Raw genomic sequence first — 27,029 nt, forward strand, 5'->3', positions numbered from 1 at the left:
ATTTGTCATATAATGGGATTTCAACCATTTGATTCATTTTATTTTGTAGCTTGAAATGTCATCACCCTGTGGTCAAAATTAGCCTGTTTTCCTTACCTGGCTGACAGTAGACAGTTAAGAGAAGGAGAATTGTCTTTAAGGGCAACATCTCTTCCCTTTGATCTTCTGGGCTGGGGGCATTAGGAAAGCTTTAGAAACTTCTTTCTTCCTTGGGGCAGACTCTGGGCCCAGGACCCCCATTTACCCCACTGACAGCTGCCACAGTGACATACACCTGGTTCTGAGATGAGCCAAAGCCACTGGGAATTCATTGGCCCAACTAGTACTGATTGAGCCACGACCGTGTGCCAGGCACTGCCCTGCAGGCTGGGGACTCGGCAGGGAGTAGACGTGCTCCCAAGGCCATGTAGGGCCAGACTGCTTGCTCTGTGGGCTCCTAGATGCTGGGCTTTGCACATGGTACCCTATGTACCAATAATAAAAGTATCTGCTTCATGCTGTTGTGTGGATAAAAAAAGTTGATACGTGGCAATTACTAAACATGCAATAAAGCAATTACTGTTATCTCTAGCATTATTGCTGTTTCCAACATCCACTTACCAATTACAAGACGCAGTAGGTATTAATGATTAAGTGCCAAGATTTGAGAGCCAACTGGCCTCAATTTGAAGCCCAGCTTCTGGGGTTGGGCAAGTTAGTTAACTTCTCTGTGCTTCATTTTTCCTGCCTGGTAAGGTTGTGAGGATTAAATAAATTATCATGTATAAAATGTTTCGAACAGTGCTGGTATGTAATGAGAATTAGCTGTTGTACAAGAAGAATATTCTCCCCCGGGGAGAGAGCCACTACCCTAGATTTCCTAAAGATTGAGAGGAAGAAGGATAGAACAGGGTTGACAATACTTGCAGGAAGTGCTTCCCTAGAGACAAAGAATAAATTGCAGGTGCCCAAGAGAGAATTTCCTCGTCAGCCTCAGGACAAGCCCTCACCCAGGGGACCGATAAAATGTCCCATGTGTGGCTGTTTTCTGAGGCGAGAGGACTAGAGGAGGGCCCTGGGGACCCCTGATGGAAAGTGCAGGGGATTTGGGACATGAATTCAGAGCAGTTTCTACTTGTGAAAACGAAACCTAGCCTCTCATCTGCTACCGAAAGGGGAATCTAGTCTTGCCAGGTGAGATTTTTTCCACAGCAGAGAAAAATACGTCTGGGAAATAGAAGTCGTTTAAACTCTCTGTGTCTAGACTTGAAATTGGTGGGAATGGGCCCAGTAGAGAGGGGCAGCGGGTCCCCACGTGTGGGATATGGCACCAAGGTGCACGGTAAGGTCAGTGTGTCTGACCCCATGTTGTGTATTTTAAATCGTTTATCTTCATTATTATTTTTTTTTTTTAATAAATTCATTTATTTATTTTATTTTTGGCTGCTTTGGGTCTTTGTTGCTGCGCTCGGGCTTTCTCTAGTTGCGGTGAGGGGGGGGCTACTCTTCGTTGCGGTGCGCGGACCTCTCACCGCGGTGGCTTCTCTTGTTGCGGAGCACAGGCTCTAGGCGTATGGGCTTCAGTAGTTGTGGCATGTGGGCTCAGTAGTTGTGGTTCACGGGCTCTAGAGCGCAGGCTCAGTCGTTGTGGCGCATGGGCCTAGTTGCTCCGTGGTATGTGGGATCTTCCCGGACCAGGGCTCGAACCCATGTCTCCTGCATTGGCAGGTGGATTCTTAACCACTGCGCCACCAGGGAAGCCCTATCTTCATTATTTAACACACTGAAGAAATAAAACTGGTGATTTTATGGAGATAGCTGTTTAGGATTTAGCCAAATTAAAAAGGACAGTTTATATAAAAATGTGACGCATAGGGCTGGTGCAACTTGGATATAGAAGAGTTGTAAAAGTTGTTGAAAATGAGGTTTAGGAAACGTTGGAGTATAGTGTATGCAAATGAAGGCCAGAGCTCAGTGCAATCCCCTGGGGAGGACATATCACCTGTGGGGCAGCGGTGAGGGAAGGGGGTCTCCTGCTTCAATGGTCTTAATACTGAAGGAAGTTTTAGATTGAAAGAGGTCCAAATGGAACATGCCTTTTACAAACCGAAGAGGAGATTACCTTGCTTTGCAAACTTGTGGTCTGGTGTAGGCAGCTTGATGGGAGCTGCTCGTCAGCCAGGACACTCACCCTCATCCAGTCTGGGCCGGGGGTGGAGGCAACAGCTACAAAAATGATCACAGCAAAGCCTCCAGAACTGGGCAATCATCAACCTCACCAGTAAAACCACTGCACAGTTCCTGAAGTGACGTTAATACATGGTACAGTGCTTCCAGAATAAACGAAAGCTTTATAATATCTTTGATGATATTAAACAGTGACTTCCCACTTGTAAAGTGCACAGAAGGGGGGCCTGGCTCTTTGGAAGTGTTTCATGCCACAATTTATCAAGCCCAAGGTGCTACTGGTTATGAGTTAAGCTGTGACACAGCATTGGTTATAAGACATGTCCTAGTTTCACATCGTTAGAGGTATGAAAAAAATGCATCTTAGAATTGATGGAATATGTTAACTGTTCATTTATAACATCTTAGCTTTGAACTGTTCATTGATATAAAAAAAACCCATCCTTTTGGGAGCCACATTTCAGTCAGAGTAAGTGAAAGAAAGGGAGTTTCTTTTCCTGCTAGGGGCCCACTGTTATTTAAAGAAGAGTTTACTATAGCTGCAAGCTGGGGTGAACAAAGCTGACATGGAAAAACAAGAGAATATGGGAAAAGTGTCATTTATACATATATCTCATTGTACAAAGTATTTGATCTAATTTCTTTTTCACTGAAAAGAACTGTATATGTGTGTGCACATTTTATAAATATGTACTCAGCAGAGAAATAAAACCATACAGAAAGTACACTTAGATAAATAACTGCATCATTTTAACAACTGTATTGCCACATAGAGATATCATTTTATATAAATAATATCACATATGCAATTAAAACCAAATTTGGGCTCCTTACCATCTCTTGTTTTTTTTTTTTTTCCCCCCAAACCTTTTTTCCTTCCCCCACTCAATTAGTTCAGCCAGTGTTGCCAGCCTGGTGTGTACCATCCACACTTTGCCCCCAGATCATGTCATCATGTAAAACCAACTTACCCCTAGAGGGATTGGGGGTTGGTATGATTGTCCCCTGGGGGCAATGTAATGTCAGAAACCTCCTTCTCCTGAGCAGGCCGCTGAGAGGCCCCGAGAGCCTCAGAGAAGCTGAGTGATTTGTGGGAGACCCTGAGGATCTTCCTGGGAGGGCTGGTCTTTGAGAGCTGCCCATGACTTTTCCGGGATCAAGCTGGTCACAGATACAACCATGCGGCCTGAGACAGTCCCAGTTGATGCCTCTTGTTCCAGCTTTATTATTAACAACATCCCCTTCTGCACGCAGAGTGTCTCGGTTTGGATGATAAATTAGGTTTGCTCTAGTCACTTCCAGGAAGGGTGACTCTAGCCAACCCTGGCTTAGAAACCACTGGATCTAGTGATCCTGGAGCCAGTGTCTACACTTGGCCTTGATAATGGTATCGGAAGTGAGCTGTGGTGTAGCAGAAAGAGCAAAGAAAAGGAAGTCAGAAGTCCTGATGACAAGTCTCAGCGCTGGCCCTTTGTCACAGGGATTAACTGAGGCCATGTATGTGGAAATGCTACACAAATATTCAACTTTTGATCAGGTCACATGTACCTACATGAGTGAGACCAATGAACACATCGTCTACATTCACTGAGCCTCCTGCGCTCCTACTTTGTGTGCCAACCCCCCATGTACTTTCCCATCCCCAGACCCTCCGAGCAGAGGCAACTTGGTACATTATAATCCCAGGCCTCACTTTACCCATTTGTAAAATAGTGACAGTGTGATTGTAATATTCATGTCTTGCAGGTGTTGTGAGAATTCAATGAGATGTAAAGCTTCGGTGTATATTTATGGTTTCAGTAAAAGTCAGTTCCATTTACCTTAAAGGTTGAGGGGAATAGGGGTGTTTGTGGGCTCCTGACTGCCCGCTCCCACTCCTACCCCCCACCTCCTCCAGAAACACCCCTTCCTTGCACTCTGTTCACTGTAGTTCAGCACCCGCAAATGCTTGCTTCAGACATCCATCTTCACACCACCAAAATAGCGGGGGCGTCTAAGTTCCATAAAGTTGAAACACGTTGCAAGCCCAATGCTGGCTTACTATGCCTGGCACATAGACAAACAAATATTTATGGTTGATTTTTTTCCCCATCGTTTGCAATGGAAGTGTTTCATTCCAGTCAAACAGCAGAACTGCGAAAGGTAGAATACCAAGACTGTCGATTAAAAGATGAACGTCTAACAGATAGTTCCAAGCCTTTCCTGTTATGACTCACTGGGACAGAAAATCCCATTAAAAAACAAGCTCAGCTCGTCAGGCCAGAGCATTACCCATTGTGCATTGTTGGCAATAAGACTATGGTTTATCTGCCTTTTGCGGTGATACACTTAAAACATTGGGGACATTTTAGTCCCAGGTTTTCTGGAAATCATCACCCCCAGAAAATGCTTGATAGTATTGGCATCATATTCAACATTTCTATTTATTTTTAAATTTTACTAACACATTCATATGGTTTAAAACAGCAATAAAAAAGTAAACCGTGCAGCAAAGTTTAAAATGGAGAGTAAAAGTCACCTTTCTCCCCAAACCCCAGGGCTTCTCCCCAATGGAACCTTATGTATCTTTCAAGAAAACAATTATAACACGTCTTTTATTTTTTTAATTTTTAAATTTTTTTAAAGTTTTTTTTTTAATGAAATTTATTTATTTATTTTTGGCTGCGTTGGGTCTTCGTTGCTGCACGCGGGCTTTCTCTAGTTGTGGCGAGCGGGGGCTGCTCTCTGTTGCGGCGCGTGGGCTTCTCACTGCGGTGGCTTCTCTTGTTGCGGAGCATGGGCTCTAGGCGTACGGTCTTCAGTAGTTGTGGCACGTGGGCTCAGTAGTTGTGGCTCGCAGGCTCTAGAGCGCAGGCTCAGTAGTTGTGGTGCGCAGGCTTAGTTGCTCCGCGGCATGTGGGATCTTCCCGGGCCAGGGCTCAAACTCGTGTCCCCTGCATTGGCAGGCGGATTTTCAACCACTGTGCCACTAGGGAATCCCTAAAGATTTTTTTTTGATGCCCGTTTTTTTAAAAAAGTCTTTATTGAATTTGTTACAATATTGCTTCTGTTTTATGTTTTGGTTTTTTGGCTGCGAGGCATGTGGGATCTTAGCACCCCGACCAGGGATCCAACCCTCACCCCCTGCATTGGAAGGCGAAGTCTTAACCGCTGGACCGCCAGGAAAGTCCCAACACATGTCTTTTAAAAAATTTAGGCCAGTGCAGTCCTTGAATACTAAATCCACGTATTGACTGCTATTTTCATGAAACTGGGGATCTTGAAGATCTTCCAAGTCAGCACAGGCAGATTCCTTTCAATGACCGTGTGGAACACCTGCAGAGAGTGCCATGTTCTAATCGGTCTCTAATCCATATGTCCAGATTTCCTCATTACAGACTTTGTTACAATGAGCAACCTTGTACATACATTTTGGCATCCTTGGTAGATCTTGAGGTAAATTCCTAAAAATAAAATGGCTGGATCAAAGAGGGTATGCATTTTATTTTATTTTTTTTTACTTATTTAATTAATTTATTTATTTTTGGCTGTGTTGGCTCTTTGTTGTTGCGCGTGGGCTTTCTCTAGTTGCGGTGAGCGGGGGCTACTCTTCCTTGTGGTGCGCGGGCTTCTCATTGCGGTGGCTTCTCATTGCAGAGCACAGGCTCTAGGTACGTGGGCTTCAGTAGTTGCGTCACGCAGGCTCAGTAGTTGTGGCACACGGGCTTAGTTGCTCCGTGGCATGTGGGACCTTCCCGGACCAGGGCTCAAACCCGTGTCCCCTGCATTAGCAGGCAGATTCTTAACCACTGCGCCACCAGGGAAGCCCACATTTTATTTTTATTTAGTTTAGTTAACAGTTTATATATTGGTCTGTGTGACTGAAGTTTGTTTTTTTTTTTAATATTTATTTATTTATTTGGCTGTGCAGGGTCTTAGTTGTGGCATGCGGGATCTTTAGTTGCGGCATGTGGGATCTAGTTCCCTGAGCAGGAATCGAACCTGGGCCCCCTGCACTGGGAGCTCGGAGTCTCAACCACTGGACCACCAGGGAAGTCCCGTGACTGAAGTTTTGATCCCTATTTCCACATGACTCTCTAAAGATACCGTGCTGTGTATTCTTTCTACAAGAGGGTAAGGGCGTTTATGGCCACCCCCTCCCCAGGCCCTGCCCAACACTGAGCCTGTTGTGTTTACACAGCACATACGATGGCCTCCCTTTCCTGGGCGTCTGAAGGGCGTCTGAAGAAGTGTAGTTACCCAGTATATGGTCGTCTCCTCTCTCCGGGATGAACCAAGGAAGGAAAATGCTCAGAGACCCTAGTGAGAGTGTGTGCAGAGCCCTGGCTGTGGGCAGGACTGCCCTAGGGCCCTCTCCGTGGGAGTGGAGGTTGGCTTTCAGGAGACAGCAGTGCCTGCTTTTGTACGCTGACTCAACTTTGCTCATCCTGGTCCCCACCCTGCTAAGCACACCAGTTCATGACACTTCTCCTTTTAAAATCAGTGACCGGGTTCTTCCTCAACGTGAGGTACTCCTGTGTCTTGGTGCCACCTCTTAAATGTGAGGAGTACACCGGGCCATTAAGTGGATGTGGGCGTACCCCACGTTTTAGAGCTTGCGTGTGAATCCATGCTTTTTAATCAACTGTTTCATCATTAGAAAGTAACTGTGGACCAGAGAAAGTCTGCACTCAGTGTTTACCTAGTGAGAAGTAGCTCTTTCGTAATTTGTAATCATTGTCAGGGCTAAGAGTAACTTTTTATCATCATCATCATTATCATTGTTATTATTATTATTATCATTTCTTAGCTGGCACATTAGCAGCCATTTTCCATCCTTTGTGCGGCGTTGCTTCACTTACCAAGAACTGTTGGGAAATGAAATACCTCGCTGAGCGCCCCTACTTGTTTAAAATGTTACCATTTTTTGGTGGGGAAACTAAAAGGAGTTACCCCATCCAAGAAGCCCACAGAAGAGAAGGAAGTGGAGTTTCACTGAGGTGCTAGCCTGGTAAGCTGGACTTTTGTCATCTGAGGAAAATGTACCTCCTCACACAGATGGGGAAGTCCCCGTCCCTCGGGTCGTCTTCCCAGCAGGCGTGGCAGCCCATCCTGCCCCTACCCTCCCAGTCAGGGGCAGGAGGAAGAAGCAAAGAAGTCCAGGTTATTTGCCCCAGGAACACCATTCTTGTCCACACAATTCTAGGACAGTAGTTTGTGGTCTGAAGGCAACTTTCAGCTTCTGCTTCCGAGGACATTGTCTAGGGCAGCGGTCCCCAAACTTTTTGGCGCCAGGGACCGGTTTCCGCGGAAGAAAATTTTTCCACGGGAGGAGGGGGATGGGGGATGGGGGGATGGTGGGGAGGGGGGATGGTTCAGGCGGTAATGCAAGCATGGGGAGCGGCAGATGAAGCTTTGCTCGCTCACCTGCTGCTCACCTCCTGCTATGCGACCCCGTACTGGTCCGCCGCCCCCCGGGGGTTGGGGACCCTGGTCTAGGGTTGTAAGGTGATAACCGTTTCCCACTGTGTTCCCCACTTACTCTCTATCAGTGGCTGTGTTCCAAGGAAGGCTTCTGGGAAAGTCACACTATGATCAAACACTGTGGTTCCCTATAGAAAAACAGAAAACAGTTGTTCTTTTTCACTGTGGGGAACTTTGAAGCTTCCCTGGGCTGGGATGAGAGCCTATGCATCCTTGTTTCGTTTCCAGCTTCCTGGATCAGGTTCTCACTCTCCGCTAGAACTGCCCAGCCCAGCCCTGTACCAGCTTTCATCTACCTATGGGTGGGTTCTATGGATTGCTAAGGACAGGTCAGCCTTCCCCAAAAGGCTCTAAGGTGCTCCCAGCATCCCTAGCTATTTTCCCTCCTTCCCTTTACCGCATCTGAATTTCGGGGGGCAGGGCAGGGGGGATGGAGAAGGGGGAGGAGAAAAGCATAGTAAGGGTGGGGGTCAATAAAGACAGAAGCTACAATTAGAAGACCTTGGGCGATTTACTTTTTTTTTTCAATCAGCAACATAGAGATAATACATAGTATGGGAGATGATTGTGAAGATTGAATGAGTTCACATATATAACTATAATAGCCTGGGAGGAAGTGGGGGAGAGAGAGAGATTTGTGACCAAATTGGTTATAGGAAATATGTCAGATGAAAAATAGCTCCAGTGTTTTAGACTTTGATGCTAAGAGAAGGTGGCCATTAACAAAGATTGTATAGTCTTCCCTTTGTATCCACAGGGGATTGGTTCCAGGACCGCTGTGGATACCAAAATCCCTGGATGCTCAAGTCCCTTATATAAAATGGCATCGTACAGTCGGCCCTTCTTATCTGTGATCTACGGTTGGGAATCCGCGGATGCAGAACCCGTGGATACGGAGGACCCTCCAACTGTTTGTCTTTTTAGTGATGAATTCAGTTATGTCTTTTTAGTGATGAATTCGGTTAAATGGCATTCTGTTGCCATTTAAACGTAACGTGTGGAAATATCCAGTAAGTCACTAGGGAGAAAGTGTGAAGAACCCGTGATGTTTGAATGAGTTCATAATCATAGAGACTTTGGTTCGCATCTTGCCTTTGCTACTTACTGCTTGGGGCGTCTGTTTCCTTGCATGTAGCATGGGGATGTTAACCCCTCTCTCATAGGGTTGTTCGGAAGAGCAAAAAAGCGATTGCCTCAAATCAAATGGCTCATTGCCTTGCTTATAGTAACTGTCAGGTATCCTATTGGTTCCTTACCCTCTTGTAGATAGAAGTCTGGGGACTTTTTTGTGTGGAGGGATATTTGAGATGGTGAGAATCAATGAACTCCATGAAGAGCCCTGTTGCACTGGGAAGTAACTGCTGTTAGGAAGAAGACACTACCTTGGAGATGGGACAGACAGTAATGTATCACACTGCAGTGAGAGAGAGAGAAAAGACAGTTGGATTGGGCACCAAGATGGACTTGGGTTACCTTGAGAAGGCATTTCTCTGGATCAGTACAAACACATACACTATGACACAGAGCCCCTCCATTTCTTGTCCTTTGCGCATGTTAAATAACAGCTTATTAGTAGCCCTTCTGTTTTGTTCAACTGCTTACATTTTTAAAGAGAAAATAATATTTTTGCCCTCTTTTAAGTAGGTAGGTATATATTGGGGTTAAAAAGAAACAAACGCACACACCTACTGGCTAGCTACTCCAGGACCCTAGTTTTCTATGCAGAGTAATTTTTGCGGGTGCCCAGAAAGAATATTCAAGCTGGGAAAGCAGGGAGGGTGGAGGAGGGGAGGAGTTTCCAGGAATCTTTATCTGGTTGGAAATAGACGATGGACCTGCCATTGAGATCCAGTGAGTCATGCTGTGGCCAGTGCTTTCTGCTCTGCCGCAAGAATAAGGAGGAGTGGTGAGGTTTGAGGTAATATTGGAACTGATTGAGGAAGTGATGCTGCGTGTGGTTCTGAGAAAGTCCAATTTATCATATAAACAGTTTCCCTCTGTAAGGCAGCCTGGGTGGCAAGCTTTCCAGAAAGGGCGGCTCCTTTCTGGAGCTTGAACCCATGGCACTATGCTTTTCCTATGGCCCCTTCCTTGGCTGGTTTTTTAATAATTGCTTTCCCAGAGCTTCTTAGATTTTTCCATTTCAAAGGGCACATGTCTCCTGCAGGGAAAGCATTAAACATTTTTTTTAAAGTGAAATTTAAAATGTTATTTATCTTGTTTCCTTCCACCTTCCCCTTCTCTCAAAGAACCTATTGCCTTTTCTCATCCTAGTTTTGACGTTTGAGCAGGTGGCCTTTCTAGATACCCTAATTCAGACATTTTTTCTCCTTTATCCAAACTCCTCTCAAAAGTTAACTCCTGAGGAGGGAGAGGAGCCAGTCTTGCTTGGTTCAGTGCCCACCACGCTTGTCCAGCGTGTGACATGGCCAGTAGGATGCACGGAGAGCTTGAAGGGAAGGGAGAGTCTTCTAATATCTTGCCATGTATTATTTGTCATTATTTCATATGTATTGGCTTTTTTTTTTTTTGCCCCGTGAGTGTAAATTATAATGAATATCCTTCCTTGTCTAGTTTTGTCTGGCAAATTCAAAATATTTTAGGTCCACTTCACATGGCACCTTCTCCAGGAAGTGATTTCTGTCTCTCCTGGGGCAAAGGAGTCTCCACCCACTGCCGGAACACCCATTTTACATGTGTTTACATGTTGGCTGTTGCTGACGCACAAATTATGAATCATTTGGTGGCTATCTCTCATGTCCTTCAGGAGACCATGAGCTCCCCAAATGCAGCCACAGTGGGGCTCCCATCTGCCCTTAGCTCCAGGACTTGGCACGTAGTCCAACACATGGGGGATCCCACTGCAGAAATGCCAAGTGATGGGGAGCCCTGCGGGCCACAGGGTGCTCAGAGGCCATCCCTGGTGTTAAGTTGTAAATCCAGTTAGCAGACAAGGGCTCTACCTATCCAAGGAAGCTGTGAGATCAGACGAGGTTCTTCTGTCCGTAGCATGTTCTGTGATCGTGTTTAGGCTGTCCTGTCCATTTCCTTGTTAATATAGCAGTGATCGGTCATCAAAATGTAGCCTATCTTTTGAATGTGGAAGGCCAGTATTACATCGACAGTGGTAAGTTCATGGATGGAAAGCAATTCAGATGGCTTGAGAAATTATGACAATGTGACCTAGCCATTGTGGGATACATATTCTTTCCACTTCTGAGTTCTGTCATATACTTTGCAAAACAAATCTAGAAAGTTTCTGTTTCATTGCTTATTTTACCGGTCAGTTCTACAAAACAATAAGGTTGAAGGAATTATCCAAGCCCATTGATCATTTACTGTGCTGTGCTCTGGATACCGCTTGGTGCTTTACATGTTGTTTTATTTAATCCTTACAGCAACTCTATGAACTGGGTCTTATTTCTCCCATTTTTACAAAGAGAAAAGCCTAAGTGACACAAAAGCTTAGCTCACTTTTCCCCACTTCACTTAGGTGGCAAAGCTGAAATCTGAATCCAGATCTATTGATAGCAAGATCTTTGTTTGCTTTGCTCATTCTCATTTGATATAAGGAATATTTGGGAACTCAGTGACATTTTTTTTTTTCCTCCAGGAGAAAATAAACCATCCTCATAATTGTGTGTTTTCTGTTTGCAGGGAAGCAAAGGTGCCTACCGGTACCACTGGCAGAGCCACAATGTCAAGCACAGTGGCGTGGATGACATGGTCCTGCTCTCCAAGATCACAGAGAATGCCATCGTGGAGAATCTAAAGAAGAGATACATGGACGACTACATTTTTGTATCCTTTATTGGTTTCTTTGGACATTTCTAAGTGAGATGACATGTCCATCCTAGTATAAGAGATCCATCTGAAATTCTGAACTGACACTATACGCTCAAGTCATTTTCACCATTTCAGAATGTGGTTTTGTACTTTTTGTCCCTTGCTTCAGGCTGTAGGAAGGGCAGAGATGGTGCCAAAGTTTTCCCCTGGCATTTCACAAAAGCAAGATGGAGCCAGGGACTTCCCTGGCGGTTAAGACTCTGTGCCTCCACTGCAGGGGGCACGGGTTCCATCCCCGGTCAGGGAACTAAGATCCCGCATGCCGTGCCGCGTGGCCGAAAAAAAAAAAAAGGATGCAGCCAGTATTCCTCTATTTCAATCAATGGCACTGTACCTTTGACGTGCTCTAGCCACGCACGTGGTGTCTAAAACCTGTGCTCTTCCTAGAGAACATCCTGGTCTGCAGAATTCTGTCGATAGCGCTCCCTAATTGCAAAGCAGAGACAGTTAAGTCCAGACTTAAAAGGTTTAAAAAAGATTGCCTCATGCAAAAAATATGCCATTTTGCCAGTTTTTCTGCATTCTTATGTTTACGAAAAGAAACATGAGAGAGAAGTGAAGATCAACTGTTGAAAATGTCTGACGTTCTTGAGTTCTTTATGTTTCAATTTTAGCTTGCCAGATACCATTTTTTTTTTAACTTTGGGTTTATTTATTTATTTATGTATATATGTATGTATGTATTTATTTATTTATGGCTGTGTTGGGTCTTCGTTTCTGTGCAAAGGCCTTCTCTAGTTGCGGCAAGTGGGGACCACTCCTCATCGCGGTGTGTGGGCCTCTCATTATCGCTGCCTCTCTTGTTGCGGAGCACAGGCTCCAGACGCGCAGGCTCAGTAATGGTGGCTCACGGGGCTAGTTGCTCCGTGGCATGTGGGATCTTCCCAGACCAGGGCTCGAACCCGTGTCCCCTGCATTGGCAGGCAGATTCTCAACCACTGCGCCACCAGGGAAGCCCCAGATACCATTTTTTTGGTAGGACTTTAAAAACTTCAGAATCTAAATTTGATTCAAATGTGTGTTGACTTCATTATAAACAGAGAACTGTGATAGTTGCTTAAGTTCCTACAGGATTCAGGAGTTCTGTTTGGTGCAACTATGTAAAGTTCTTTTAATAGAATTATTGTGGAGTTGGTCATAGATAAGCAAGGGTCTGTGAAAATCTATATAGTAGTACCAGAAAGTTTAACCGTGATGCTCTTGGTGGCTTCTGAAGGTATGATGTTCTGGATGATCATTAAAAGCGGAGTCTTTGCAACTATCGAAACATACATTTTAGATTTTAACCCCCAAACCTTGGGAAGGTAAAGTTTTCACATTCGTAGCTTCTGTTTATTATTTACACCGCTCCTTTGACTCTTAGGTAAAAGCACCCATACCAATGCAGCAGTACTTTTGCAGGGACTGCCTATTCCATCATTGGTGAGGAGGGAGTTCAACTCACCAGGTGTTAATACTAATAGACATTATTCCAAGGCACTTGGACAGTTCTAACCAATACTGTGCTGTTTCTTGTTTACCACAGGAAATTTTTCCAAATATCTGGGTAGTTAAATCCCTAAACCTCTGCTTTTAAGCATTAATAGATATATTTGGATTCATTAGCCACATTATAATAGCATCTTGATCATGTGTGGAAGCCCACTGCCTAAAGACAAAACCCCACCCACCACAGGATTTTATTGGAACGTAGCCATGCTTGTTGGTTTACTTATTGTCTGTGGCTGCTTTTATGCTACCATGGCAGAGTTGAGTATTTGCAACAGGCGCTATGATGCGCAAAGCCTAAACTATTCTCTGATCCTTTACAGAAAACATTTGTTGACTCCTAGATACCTGCACAGAGCTTCCTTTAATTGTATGGAAGCAGTTTTATTCAGTTGTAAGTTTTCATTTTATTTGGTCAAAAAATTGAAATATGCTCACTTTATCAGGGCTTATCATCATTAAAAGATTTTAATCACTTTTATGTGCAAGACCTATGGCACATGGAAACTGGCCGATGACGGATCAGAAAGAGTTGGGATGTGTCTGGACAGCCTGGCTTCAAGCTTGAATCTGCATGAGCTTGGTGACCTTACACAAGTTTTGTGATCTGTGTTCCTTGATTTCCTCACCTGTAAAATGGGAGTGATGATAAAACCTCCCACATGAGGCTGTTGTAGGGTAAAATGAAATAATGAATGCAGTGAGTACAAAGTAAGCATTAGTTATTATTATCGTACACGAAGGCAAGTGTATAAGTTCCTCCCATATTTCTGAATTATGTTCCAAAAATTCAATGATAAAGTTGCTTATTGGACATTCAAATGCATTTTACCATAGAAGCTTTTATTTATTTATTTTATTTAAAATAATTTTTTAATTAATTAATTTTATTTTATTTATTTTATTTTTGGCTGTGTTGGGTCCTCGTTGCTGCACGCGGGCTTTTCTCTAGTTGCCGCGAGTGGGGGATACTCTTCGTTGTGGTGCGTGGGCTTCTCATTGCTGTGGCTTCTCTTGTTGCGGAGTACGGGCTCTAGGCACACAGGCTCAGTAGTTGTGGCTCGAGAGCTCTAGAGCACAGGCTCATTAGTTGTGGTGCACGGGCTTAGTTGCTCCGCGGCGTGTGGGAATTTCCTGGACCAGGGCCCGAACCCGTGTCCCCTGCATTGGCAGGCGGATTCTTAGCCACTGCGCCACCAGGGAAGCCCCATAGAAGCTTTTAAATGGAGGATTGGTTTATTGACAAGCCCATAAAAGACTAATTTCCAGTGGATGTAGTTGAACTCATTATTCATTGGAACGTTCTTAGAACGTGGGCTCAGCTTATTACATTATTTACATAGGCATGATTTGTTTTTTTAAAATATTTATTTATTTATTTTTGGCTGCGTTGGGTCTCCGTTGCTGCTTGGGCTTCTCTAGTTGCCGTGAGCGGGGTCTACTCTTCGTTGCGGAGTGTGGGCTTCTCATTGTGGTGGCTTCTCTTGTTGTGGAGCACGGGCTCTAGGTGCACGGGCTTCAGTAGTTGTGGCACATGCCTCAGTAGTTGTGGCTCACGGGCTCTAGAGCGCAGGCTCAGTAGTTGTGGCTCACGGGCTTAGTTGCTCCACAGCATGTGGGATCTTCCTGGACCAGGGCTTGAACCCGTGTCCCGTGCGTTGGCAGGCAGATTCTTAACCACTGCACCACTAGCGAAGCCCTGTAGGCATGGTTTTTGATCACCTGGGTAAGAAAAGAAAAAAATGTCAGGGGTTATCAGCAGCCAGTCCATCATCAACCCGGACAGACTCACTTTTCCCCCTACAGATCGTTTACCCCTAAAGCACTAGAAACTCCTAAGAACAGGGACTATGTCTTCTATACCTTTTAAAAAGCAAAATTTAAAAACCACTTTAAAGCAATATGTGTTCATTTAACACGATTTACAAAATGCAGTTAACTGGAAAGGAGAACATTAAAATCCCCTGCTATCCCACCATATAAGGTTTGTTCCTATTAACCTGTTGTATATTTTTCAATTTAGTCACATATCAACATATCTATACATACATGTGCTTTCTTGTTAATTTTAGCCAAAAGATGGCATCATCCTGCATTGTCTATTTCTTAGTTTCCTGCATAATTCTTGGCATGGTGCATTATATTAGATGTTCATTGAAAATTTGTTGACTATGAAGACTCGCTTTTTACATTCAGACAGCAGAATTTTAAAGTGACTCACACAGAGGGGGCTGATTCCCAGCCTTTGAATTAATGTCTTTGAATCAATGACTGACTAATCGTGTGTTCTTCCAAGGAAATGAGTTAGTTGACCACTAATACACTTCGTGTTGTAGAAACCTCTGCCCACTCAGTATATGAGAAACTCGGCATCAACGTGCTTTCCGGCAATAGCACAGAGCAGCTTTCAGCTTTGAGGAAGCTTGATGGCTCTGTTGGATGTTTATGAAATAATACCAAGGGTCTAACTGTGAATCTTTTCCTCTGATAAGTGATAAAAGCCTCCTTTATAAGTTCAATGCCAAGGGAATATTATTATGATAGAGTAGCATTATTTTGAATGAGTTTTTCCCCATCTCTCTCCTAAGCTTAATAGTTAAGAAGAGATTCGCCTTTAGGTTAAGTTATAAAATGGCTCATTTTACCTATTCTACATCTAATAGCAGCACATTGTTTCGTACTGAAGGTCAGCATTTGGAACAATCAATTGTTAATGCATTCAGGCTGACTGCACATTTCTTTGTTCCACGTTAGAAAAAAAATCTACTTGGAAAATGCGAACATTGTTAACCAACAAAAACCCATTTTTTTCAGCTATTTATCCTAAGACCAGGAAGGTTTCGTTTACTATCTATTTTTCCTGAGTGTTTCCACACTTCTTACAATTACGTTCTAAAATATAGGAGGGAAACCTTGCAGTATTTTCTCTCTGCCTGGTGAGATATCATTTATAGCCACTTGGCTGACAAAAATAGTTCCTGTACAAAGCACTCCATGCTCATTTGGTCCAACTTTCTCCAAACTTGTTTTTCCTCAAAGACCACATGCTCAAGTGTGCTTGGCATTTTCAGCCCTTGAATTAGGAGTTGAGACACTTGTGCCAGACCAACCGGAGCTCAGGGCAGCGCCATTGATTTGAATGAGGTTTGACCCTTGGCCGTCAGTTCATGTTGGGGGGCAGCCACTGCAGTGAGATGAACGTGGGTCTGGTGTCTGGAGCCAGGGGCTCAAGTTCCAGCTCCGTCGTCTCCACATATGTGACTTCACGCAAATCACCTCACCTCCCTGCCCCACCTCAGTGATGAGTCCAGGCAGGTCGACTAGATCAGTGTGGGCAGTTTGGGAAAATTCACTGGCTATTTAAATGTTTTTTTTTAAAAAAAAAACATTAAACTCTTGACCTTGCCTTATAAGACCATTAAAAACAAATTTACAGAAGCTGCACTACCATCACATTTCATAAAAGAAAGAATATTTTAACGCCCAAAAAGTAGAAAGGAAATAGTGTAAGAATAAAGGATGGTCCTTTATACTGAATACATTGGGCTTTATAAAAAATTCAGGGCACTGTTTCTCTTTTTGTCATTCTTGCTGCAGATTGATGAAAGTACAAGGATCCACAGAGTAGTATTTGGGAAACAATCAATTAAAGATCTATTGGCTGCCTTCTGTCTTGCATATGCTGTTAAATAAGATGGCATTTATCTTATTTCCGGTTGTTTTTTTTTTTTTAAATCATAACCTTGTGTATCTCCATACGATTTGAAAATTAACCTTGGGCCACACCTTTCCAGCCAAAGGTTGTGTCAGTAGAGACAATGATGGAACAGCTTTTTCCAAAGGCACACCTGAATTATGCAGCAGGGAGTGGGAGTGAGTATTGGAGTTACCTGGAGAAGTGGCCCAACCCAGTAGATGACTTATGCTGTCAGGGAAGTAGCTGAGGTCTCTGCAGACCCAAGCAGGTGGGAAAAACATATTTGTTTCCTTTAAATTCCAAATCAAATTCTCTTGTCTCCATTCTGATTTAAGTAAATTTGTAGCTAGATAGGAGCTACATTATTCATTTCAAACCAAACTTTATTTTTCAGGAGTCCTCCCAAATAATACTGCCCGCGAGAGCCCTACTGGGATCCCTCTTCCAATCTGAGTCATGGATTCAGGATTGGCCTAGAGTACTCCAAAAGAGATTTTTTTCTTTGAATGTCTCCTTGCCAGAGTTTATGTAGACTACTTAGTGAAAATCAAGACTTTACAAGATGTCTTTTCACATAGCAGACTATTAACAGTGAAAAAAAATGTTGGTTCCTGACCTTCCCAGGTGGCACAGTGGTTAAGAATCGCCTGCCATTGCAGGGTACATGGGTTCGAGCCCTGGTCCAGGAAGATCCCACATGCCACGGAGCAACTAAGCCCGTGCGCCACAACTACTGAGCCTGCGCTCTAGAGCCCGCGAGCCACAACTACTGAAGCCTGTGCACCTAGAGCCCATGCTCTGCAACAAGAGAAGCCCCCGCTCGCCGCAACTAGAGAAAACCCACGTGCAGCAACGAAGACCCAACACAGCCAAAAATAAATAATTTTTTTAAAATGTTGGTTCCTATAGGAGCTCTTATGCAACCCAATCTAGATTTATTTATTGGGGAACAAAGTTGGGTTGGTGATTCCTTTGGCTTGGGTCCTCTGGCAGCTCTTTATTCTCTGAGTGCAGTGATTGGTTTATCTAGGACAGGTGACATTCACAGCAGTCCCTTTACAACTAAGGAAGGAGCACCATCCTCCATGGAAAGATCCTATTTGGGGATGGATGTCGGCATAGACATCTACTTCTGAAAGGAATATGGTCGTAGCAGTGCTGTACTTCTTGAGTGTTGAAGATTTCAACATTGCTTCAACATTGCATTGAAGACTTATGCCTCAGTTTCCTCCTAGTAAAATAGGATTAAAATAGTAACAGGATTGTCATTAGGAGCTTAGATTAGTGCCATGTATACACGTATATGTTCGATCAGTGTTTTTATCATCAACACTTACTGAGTCTTGGCTGTAACACTATGGACACTTCTGACCTGCTTAATAATTCTAACAATAAATTTATCTGTTCTAAAGTTTACCTCAAAAAAAGTAGGCCACTAATGTGTGGTTGGCCTCATCTGACTTTGGCACTTGGAACTATGTTTGCTCTTGGCCCCTCTTCTGTGACTCTGTAGTGATTTTCAGTTATGATTCACTGTCTCATCTGCATTTTCTCTTAGTGCCATGGCCTGACCCCAGAGCAGTGCTGGGTGTATCTGGATGTGCAGTGAAAATGGACCCCATCTTGTCTACTACTGTTTCATGTTCAGCCCTTTCAATTCTGAAGATCTTTCTGTTCAGTGAAAAAGCAAAGCAAAATTGCAACCCAGTCATTCCCCATTCTCACCTTCATGTATAAATATTAATTTTTAAATATTATATGATCCATTCCACACTTGGCTCATTTGTGTTCAATAATAATACCAGCACTGCATCTCAGAGATGTTAATATGACAGAATGAGCATCCTGAAGTATATGAATTAAGGACATTGCCTCTACTACATATCAAACATTGTGCTGAGCATTTTATACTGTTTCATATTCTCATAACAAGCCTATCAAGTAGGTCCTGTTTACCCCATCATCCAATAACCACCACTTAGAGATGTGACTCAAGGTCAGAGTAGAATAGAACTGGGTGTGGGGAGCTAGGCAATCTGACCAGATTCCCTGTGCTGCTCTATTTGACACTCAAGGTCCTAATATATGAATATATAAATGTACCCTTGGAGGAGGAAATCTCATAGCTTTACATTCTTTTTTTTTTTTAATTTATTTATTTTTGGCTGCGTTGGGTCTTCGTTGCTGAGCGTGGGTTTTCTCTAGTTGCGGCGAGCGGGGGCCACCCTTTGTTGCAGTGCACGTGCTTCTCATTGCGGTGGCTTCTCTTGTTGTGGAGCATGGGCTCTAGGCAGGGAGTTTTATCTATTCTGTCCATTTTGTTCACTGCTCTATCTCTGCATCTGTAACAATGCCTGGCGTGTTGTAGACATCCAGTTCAAACTAGTTGATTGTTGAATGATAAATGGAAATATTTTGTATGTTATAATAACACTTCATTTTGGGGGCATATGTAACACATTGTCTTCTGCGGGGCCTTCTGGGATTTCCCACACAGAAATAAAACCTCCTTCCCTAAACCTGATCTATGTGGGTTTGTAATTGTCTGCTCTGAATACCACTTATGGAAACAACTCAGTTCTCCAGAGCTTCTAAAGAGCAGGACTGGGGCTTCCCTGGTGGCGCAGTGGTTAAGAATCCGCCTGCCAATGCAGGGGACATGGGTTCGAGCCCTGGTCCGGAAAGATCCCACATGCCCCGGAGCGATGAAGCCCGTGCGCCACAACTACTGAGCCTGCGCTCTAGAGCCCGTGAGCCACAGCTACTGAGCCCACGTGCCACAACTACTGAAACCCACGTGCCTAGAGCCCGTGCTCTGCAGCAAGAGAAGCCACCGCAATGAGAAGCCCACGCAGCACAACGAAGAGTAGCCCCCGTTCGCTGCAACTAGAGAAAGCCCACGGGCAGCAACGAAGACCCAACGCAGCCAAAAATAAATTAAAAAAAAAAAAAAAGAGAGAGCAGGACTGTTCAGTTCATCTTATATCCCTCTACTTGTTAAACAGGTAAATGAATACGTTTTTAGTTTACCTAAGAAACATGAAATTTCCAAGGAAAAAATATTTGCTCTTTTTACTCCTCGGTCATTTGTTTTTTCCTAGCTGTGCATGTCACCAGTCTTGAAAGAATGTGCTTCAATTCACTTAAAATAACAATTTCTTTTAGTAACACTTTGGTAATTAAGTTCATTACTCTTCCTGAAGAACAAAACCTGAGCTAGTTGGTAATGGCTTTTGTCTTTATTTGTAATCTTTTAGATGACAAACGTGAGCTTTTCGTTGGGACAATCATGATGAATTCTTGATAACATCTGGTTGCTTAATTCAAAAAATGTGTAGCTATGAAGATTAATGATAGACCTTAACTGGATTTAAACTCAGACATATATAGGATCTGTATTAATCTCAGTCAACCCTTTCAAGCAGATGCCATATTTTGGGGAAAAGGAAATTGAAATGTACCAAGGAGCGGTAAGTTACATGCCACATAAATTACTGTAGTGTTTGGGGGCTTTTATGATGCATGGGCAATTGGAAGTTTGCAATACATTTGCATTTTCTTGTTATGAATTATTTATTGGGGAAACGCAAGTAGGTGACGTTGTTTGATTTTTAATAATGTGCTGTTCTTTAGAACAGCTCAAAAAAGCATAGGAGTATTATTATTGGAACATTATATACAAAATTAGTTAAACAGGATGTAGGACTTACAGCTTCAGGCATCTTCCTCCTTCCACATATGTCACAAAATTCTAAGGACTAAAAAAAAACACTACTCGGTAAAAAAAACAAATAGGGCGACGGGAACTTTTCTCTGCAAAACACTTAAGCTGTGGCTATGAGTGGAACGTGGAAAATGAATCTTTTATTACTTCATTTATTAATGTGACCCTGATCTCTATTCAGACCCAGCTCCATAGCCATTTCAGTTGTGTGATAAAAATAGAATCCATAATCCTAATTAATATATTTCATCCCATGGCTCCATCACTTCCCCAGGCCTCCCCATCTCTGCATCTTTTTCCTTCCCTCTTTCCTTTACAGCAGAAGCACAAGAGCGTTCATTAATCCTGACCCCTGGAAAACAAACAAAAGGGAGCCCACACAAATTCATCAGTTGAAGTGGAAGGCAATTTACCCAGAGCAAGAGCCCACCCCATTGTTGCCAGATGAATGGTGCTGGTAGCTGGAGCCGAAGGAGGCTGCCACGCGAAAGACCTTTGATAATGCTGCCTTTATGGGAGCCCAGCACAAGGGAAACACTGTCAGTAGAGGCTGGGCCCGGCCCTGCCGCCCTGATCAGCAGGGCCCCGGGGCAGCAGGCACGGAGCTGGCTTGGCGTCCTCAATGACAGCCAAAGCGGGGTGGGTGGAAGTGCTGTGTATTCGTGTTGTTTCTTCCCATTTCTCTGAAAAGCATTGCCACATGAGTCCCTTTCAGACCATTCATCGTTTGAAGAGTTCTCTTTAAAGAAATGCCCTAGAATTTTTAAAAATATATTTATTTTTAACTGCTAATGGTAACAGAATGTTGTAAAATTGGTATTTACTTAGTGCCAGGTACTATGTTACACTTGCAACAATAATAAATCAGCCCTGTATGCTGGTTATGGATTACTCTTCATCCCCATTTCACAGATGAGGAAACTGGAGCTCAGAGAGGTAAAGTACTTGAATATATTGAGTGTTGAAGCTGGGCGTTGAAGTCAGGTCTCAGTGACTTGCAGGGGTAAGGGAAGATCAGGTAGAGGAAATGCTTACCGTATAATTCTCATCAGTAACTGAGAAGTACCATGAGTCCATAGATGGGAAACCAATTTGAAAACTAAAAAGTGACACGCAGAGGTCAAGTATAACTAGCTAAGTGACTTGGAAGCCTTATCGGGCAATGACTTGCCCACTCCTTTCCCTCCAGTGCTCACAGCTTTCTCTCCACTCCGTTTCCTTCCATTTTCCATCCTTTTTTTTTTTTTCCTCTGGCCACGCAGCACAGCATGAAAGATCTTAGTTCCCCAACCAGGGATTGAACCCATGCCCACTGCAGTGGAAGCTTGGAGTCTTAACCACTGGACCACCAGAGAAGTCCCTCATCCTCTTTTCTTTTCCTGTTTCCCTGTTTTCAAAGAGGTATTAAAGATAATAATATGAGCAGTCTGGGCTGGAAGAAGACAATTTAAGACTCTATCCTGCAGTCCCATCTATGCATCCCTTCTCACTATGAGGTGAAGGCAGGAACGACATTATTTTTGTCCCTGTATAGAATTATTCAGTCCATCAGTCCCAGGAATAAACTAGACCCTCACTGAGCAGTTTCCTTTCTGAGCCCCCCGCTCACATGTGGGGAGCCGTTGGCGCTGGAAACACCAGTGCTTACCATTTGTGCAGCCATTGAGCAATCTCTCACCCCTTGTCACTCCACTCTGATCCGCCAGAGCTTGCAGTGAGTGGCAATTTCTGGGCCAGGCCCCTTACACTGTAGTAACTTGTTGTGTAACAGGGCTCAAAGCTGGATTAAGTAAGTTCTGCTTTACCTCTGCGTTTTACTTACCTTTTCTAATTACTTTCCCATCCTTCATCTCAGTTACCTTGTGAGATGTGTACCATGGACATTATTATCTCCACTCTAGAGATGGGAACCAGAGAAGGGAAAGACAGAGTCTAAATGTCTTCTCCCTATGGATTTGGCTTTCTTTTCACTCTTTTATGGTAAATAGTCTTAAATTTAAGGCGTGTTCTTTCTCCAGCTTTCCACCATATGAAGTATTATTCTTTTTAGTGATTTTTGAGGAAGTGGTGGAAGTGGTGCCAAGAAACTGAAGAAAGCAGGGCTGCAGTCGTCCTGACGCAGTGAATTTATTGGTGGATTTATATTTATGCATAGCTAAGATATCCCATGAGACTGAAGCACAAACCCACTATCTTGGCGTGGTAGGATTTTTTGTTTTTCCATATTGAGATGGGACAAACTGGTCAAATCTGTTTGTCTCTTTAAAGAACCACACCTCCTGCCCTCTTCTAATGGAAAGTTTTTAAGTTTTTCCCTTATTGTCATATAGTCTCACTTAATTTCCTGTGGGGTCCCAGGATCTTCAACTTGCCTCTTAGAAAAAAAAAACTATGTAGAAATTCTGAATTAGTACAAGTCAGATCCAGGTTTTTAGTAAGCCCCTCTTAAGACCTGTTGCCCAAATGTCTTCAGAAACACTTAGAAACGGAATGTGGTCTACAGAGGTCTGCTGGGTTGGAGGGGTGTGGTATCGGAGTATCTGAAGACATTGGTTATGTCTGAAGGCTGAATCACACATAGGCCTACAGAAAAGTCCTTCCAAATTCCATCTTCATTGTTTTAGGTGTACCTCCTCATGACCTTAGCAAGTTTATGATTCTTGTATTATGCAACCTTTAAGACTGGAACTATACAGTGGTGTATTCATTTCCAAGGCCAAGAAAAGAAATGTAATGTGTTGCTCTGACCATGGTTTTGTTTTTCTTTCTTTTCCAGGCACAGTATGAAAACCCACCACATATCTATGCTCTTGCAGATAATATGTACAGAAACATGATAATTGACAGAGAGAACCAGTGTGTCATCATCAGGTATGGAAAAGAGCCTTCTTAGGGCCAGGGAACATGAGACCATGCTGTAGTTAGGATTCTGTCAAGGAGCAATGCTTTTGCAATAGTTGCTCATTCCAGTGGCTGGTTAACGTATCTGAGTAGCAAGCAGCCTGTTAGCTTTGCCTTAGTTTGTTTTATAACTCCAATTCATAAAAGGTTCGAGCTTCTGTGAGGTTGCTTTTTATACCCCTGTCACTTAAGGCATTAAGGCCTTAGGGCACATGGTTCTAGCTGGATCTTTCTCTGATTGTCATCAGGCCCTGAAATAAAATCATAAGACACCTCCCCTCCCATTTGATTGTATTGTGGCTTTACTCTGAATTGGAAATCCTTTATGTTACAAGTATAGTAAGCATGTGTCACTATTTTGTCAGCTGGAGTCTTTTTCTCTAGGTCCTTCTTTTTCCTTAATAATTTAATATTGGGTTGGCCAAAGAGTTCGTTTGGGTTTTTCCATAACACAGAAAATCCTGAACGAACTTTTTGGCCAGTCCAATAGTTCGAGTTTGAACATTTTTGTTTTTTTATCATTTGCTTTTAATTTTCTGAGGGCATTACTGGTCAATGCCAGCATTAGGTGTCTGTAACTACATTTCACAGCCCTTGTAACCTGACCTAGCTCTGAGTCTTTGCTGGCTTGAAGTGCTTTTACAATTTTGTTTACCATTACGAACATTTTCAAACATACAGAAAATGTAAGCGTCTGTATTTCCATCACTTAGAACTTAACAATTTTTAACATTTTGTCATGTTTGCATTCATCTTTTTTAGTTAGTTAATTTTTTAGTCCTTCATTTTTCTTTTTTTTTTTCTTGGATTTGAACAAATAATTATTTTATTGATAATTCTGAAATATTTCTCCATCAGATTGATAAAACACAAAGTAAATGATAGTACCAAATCTATAGCAAAAACTTTGCCGTCAATATACAACTTACTGAGAGTCAGTTCGATTATCATTAACCTATTTTTTTTAAAAATAGTGATTATCCATAAGTCCGGGATTGTAACCACATTTTTTTCTACCAATAGTTATTGTCACTTGATTATTTGCCAAGAAAAGCTTCTATGTATGAATTCTTCAAGTCTTTATCTCAACAGCATTTCCCAAATTGGCAATTAATTACAACAGAACTATGTACCCAACTGCAATGAACAACTGCACTCTAGGCTAGCCACACTAGTCCTTCATTTTTCAAAAATGAAAATTAAAGAAAAACATGAAATTAGAAAGAGAATTATAATAAGCACCTGTGTATCTATCATCCAGCTTGTACAACTATTAATATGTGGCCAATCCTGTTTCACCTAGTCCTCCCACCCTGCCCCACTTGATTATTTAAAGCAAATCCTAGGGAGAAAATCATTTCATTTGTCAATAATTTAGTGCGTACCTCTAAAATATCATTCTTATCACACCTGAAAAAAAAGAATAATTCTTTCAATGTCATCTAATATTATCAGTGTTCCAGTTCCATGACTGTCTTATAAATTCTTTTCAACAGTTGATTCATTTTTATTTAGGTTCCAAAGGCTTACACTTTGTCCTGGTTGTGTCTCTCTCAAGACTGTCATTAACACTTCTCTCTTGTTCTTTTTGTTTTCTTGGTATTTATTTGTTAAAGAAAAAGGTTTGTCCTGCAGAATTTTCTGTAGTCTGGTGTTACCTAATTGTATACCGTGACTGTGCACTGTCCTCTCTATTCCTGTAAATTGACAGATCTAACAGCTTGATCAGGTTCAGGTTCAATTATTTGGCAAAAAAATGCTCCATCATTGATGCTGTGCACTTAATGCCTGTTGGTCTGTCTTCGTGTGATGTTCAGATTTCCAGTGGGTCGATCCATTATAAATTCTCATTTCACAATCATCATTTAATTGATGGTTGAAAAAGAATCATTTTCTAATTCTATTATTCCTTCTACATTAATTTATTAGTTGGAATTTTTATTTGTTTATCATAAAATACAATCTATATGGGAAAATTAGATTAAAAAGCTTGATTTGTTGTCTTTATTTACTAATTTTTCAAGCAATGAGTTGATGCCCTAGCAGCAAAGTAAAATGTTTTTGTTTTCAATATCATTCTACATTGGTAGATTTTAAATACCTTACCTGTTGAACAACATTGCAGTTTTCGTTTAGGCTCAAATAGTCCTACCTTTGGCCACTGAGAGCCCTTTGTATTGGCTTCTTTGTCCCTTTGACATGACTCCAGTAGTGTTGGATAGTTTCCTTATTTAAGATGTTCCAGGCTCGAGCCGAGGAGCGGGGCAGGGCAGCCAGGAGGGAGTAAGAGAGCCTGGATGGAAGATGGGTCAAAGGTCAGGGCCTTTTCCTGGCTGCCATGGCAAGGATCCCTACCTGAACACTGCAAGTGACTTTTACACTGGGATATAGAAATGTCTACAGGACTGAGACTGAACCTGCTAAAGCTGTCTCAGGGCATTGATGAAGTGTGTTGTTCAAAGGAGGTTTGCCACTGGGAAATGTGCCCAAAGAAAAGTAAATAAATGAAGCTTTAGATAAGGAATTGATGAAATAAATCTACAAGGAAGCCTTATTAAACCCTTTCATATCTTATATATGGAATATACAAGATTTATAAAGAAATATGTTCCTATAAAGTAGGGATAAGGAAATCAGGCTAAAAAACACATAACTCCATTTATAGGTACAGATGGTACCTGTATGTGATTGTGATAGGAATGGGCAATGCAGATATGTTAATGACTTTTAAATTATCTAAAAATATCAAGTTCAAAATTTGTTCAAAAATCAAAAAACAAAACTAAATAAAAGGTGAATAGTACAGTATAAAAAGTAGAGCAACCGGAGGACCTTCAAGATGGCAGAGGAGTAAGACGTCTGTATTTGTGGGGAGGAAGGAGATCACCTTCCTCCCCACAAATACATCAAAAATACATCTACATGTGGAACAACTCCTACAGAACACCTACTGAATGCTGGCAGAAGACCTCAGACTTCCCAAAAGCCGTGTGGCTGACAGGGTCTTGGTGCTCTGGCTGGGTGTCAGGCCTGAGCCTCTGGGGTGGGAGAGCCGAGTTCAGGACATCAGTCCTCCAGAGACCTCCCAGCCCCTCGTAATATCAATCGGCGAGAGCTCTCCCAGAGATCTCTGTCTCAATGCTAAGACCCAGCTCCGCTCAACAACCAGCAAGCTCCAGTGCTGGACACCCCATGTCAAACAAATAGCAAGACAGGAACACAAGCCTACCCATTAGCAGAGAGGCTGCCTAAAATCATAATAAGTTCACAGACACCCCAAAATACACCACTGGATGCGGTCCTGCCCACCAGAAAGACAAGATCCAGCCTCATCCACCAGAACACAGGCACCAGTCCCCTCCACCAGGAAGCCAACACAACCCACTAAACCAACTTTACCCACTGGGAGAAGACACCAAAACCAAAGGGAACTACGAACCTGCAGCCTGCGAAAAGGAGACCCCAAACACAGTAAGTTAAGCAAAATGAGAACACAGAGAAACACACAGCAGATGAAGGAGCAAGGTAAATACCCACCAGACCAAACAAATGAAGAGGAAATAGGCAGTGTACCTGAAAAAGAATTCAGAGTAGTGATAGTAACAATGATCCAAAATCTCGGAAATAGAATGGAGAAAACACAAGAAACATTTAACAAGGACCTAGAAGAACTAAAGAGCAAACAAACAATGATGAACAACACAATAAATGAAATTAAAAATTCTCTAGAAGGAATCAGTGGCA

General features: G+C 42.8%; 1 protein-coding gene across 1 annotated transcript in view; it reads left to right on the top strand.

Moving 5' to 3' along the window:
* Positions 1 to 27,029, top strand: part of MYO1E (myosin IE) — a 203,090-nt gene that overhangs the window by 75,113 nt on the left and 100,948 nt on the right. The window contains exons 2-4 of the mRNA XM_036841088.1: positions 11,287 to 11,430; positions 20,041 to 20,130; positions 23,161 to 23,255. Of these exons, the coding sequence (XP_036696983.1) occupies positions 11,287 to 11,430; positions 20,041 to 20,130; positions 23,161 to 23,255 (329 nt within the window). The remainder of the gene's footprint in view (positions 1 to 11,286; positions 11,431 to 20,040; positions 20,131 to 23,160; positions 23,256 to 27,029) is intronic.

The sequence above is a fragment of the Balaenoptera musculus genome, chromosome 2 (genome assembly GCF_009873245.2).
Source record: "Balaenoptera musculus isolate JJ_BM4_2016_0621 chromosome 2, mBalMus1.pri.v3, whole genome shotgun sequence".
Taxonomy (NCBI): Eukaryota; Metazoa; Chordata; class Mammalia; order Artiodactyla; family Balaenopteridae; genus Balaenoptera; species Balaenoptera musculus.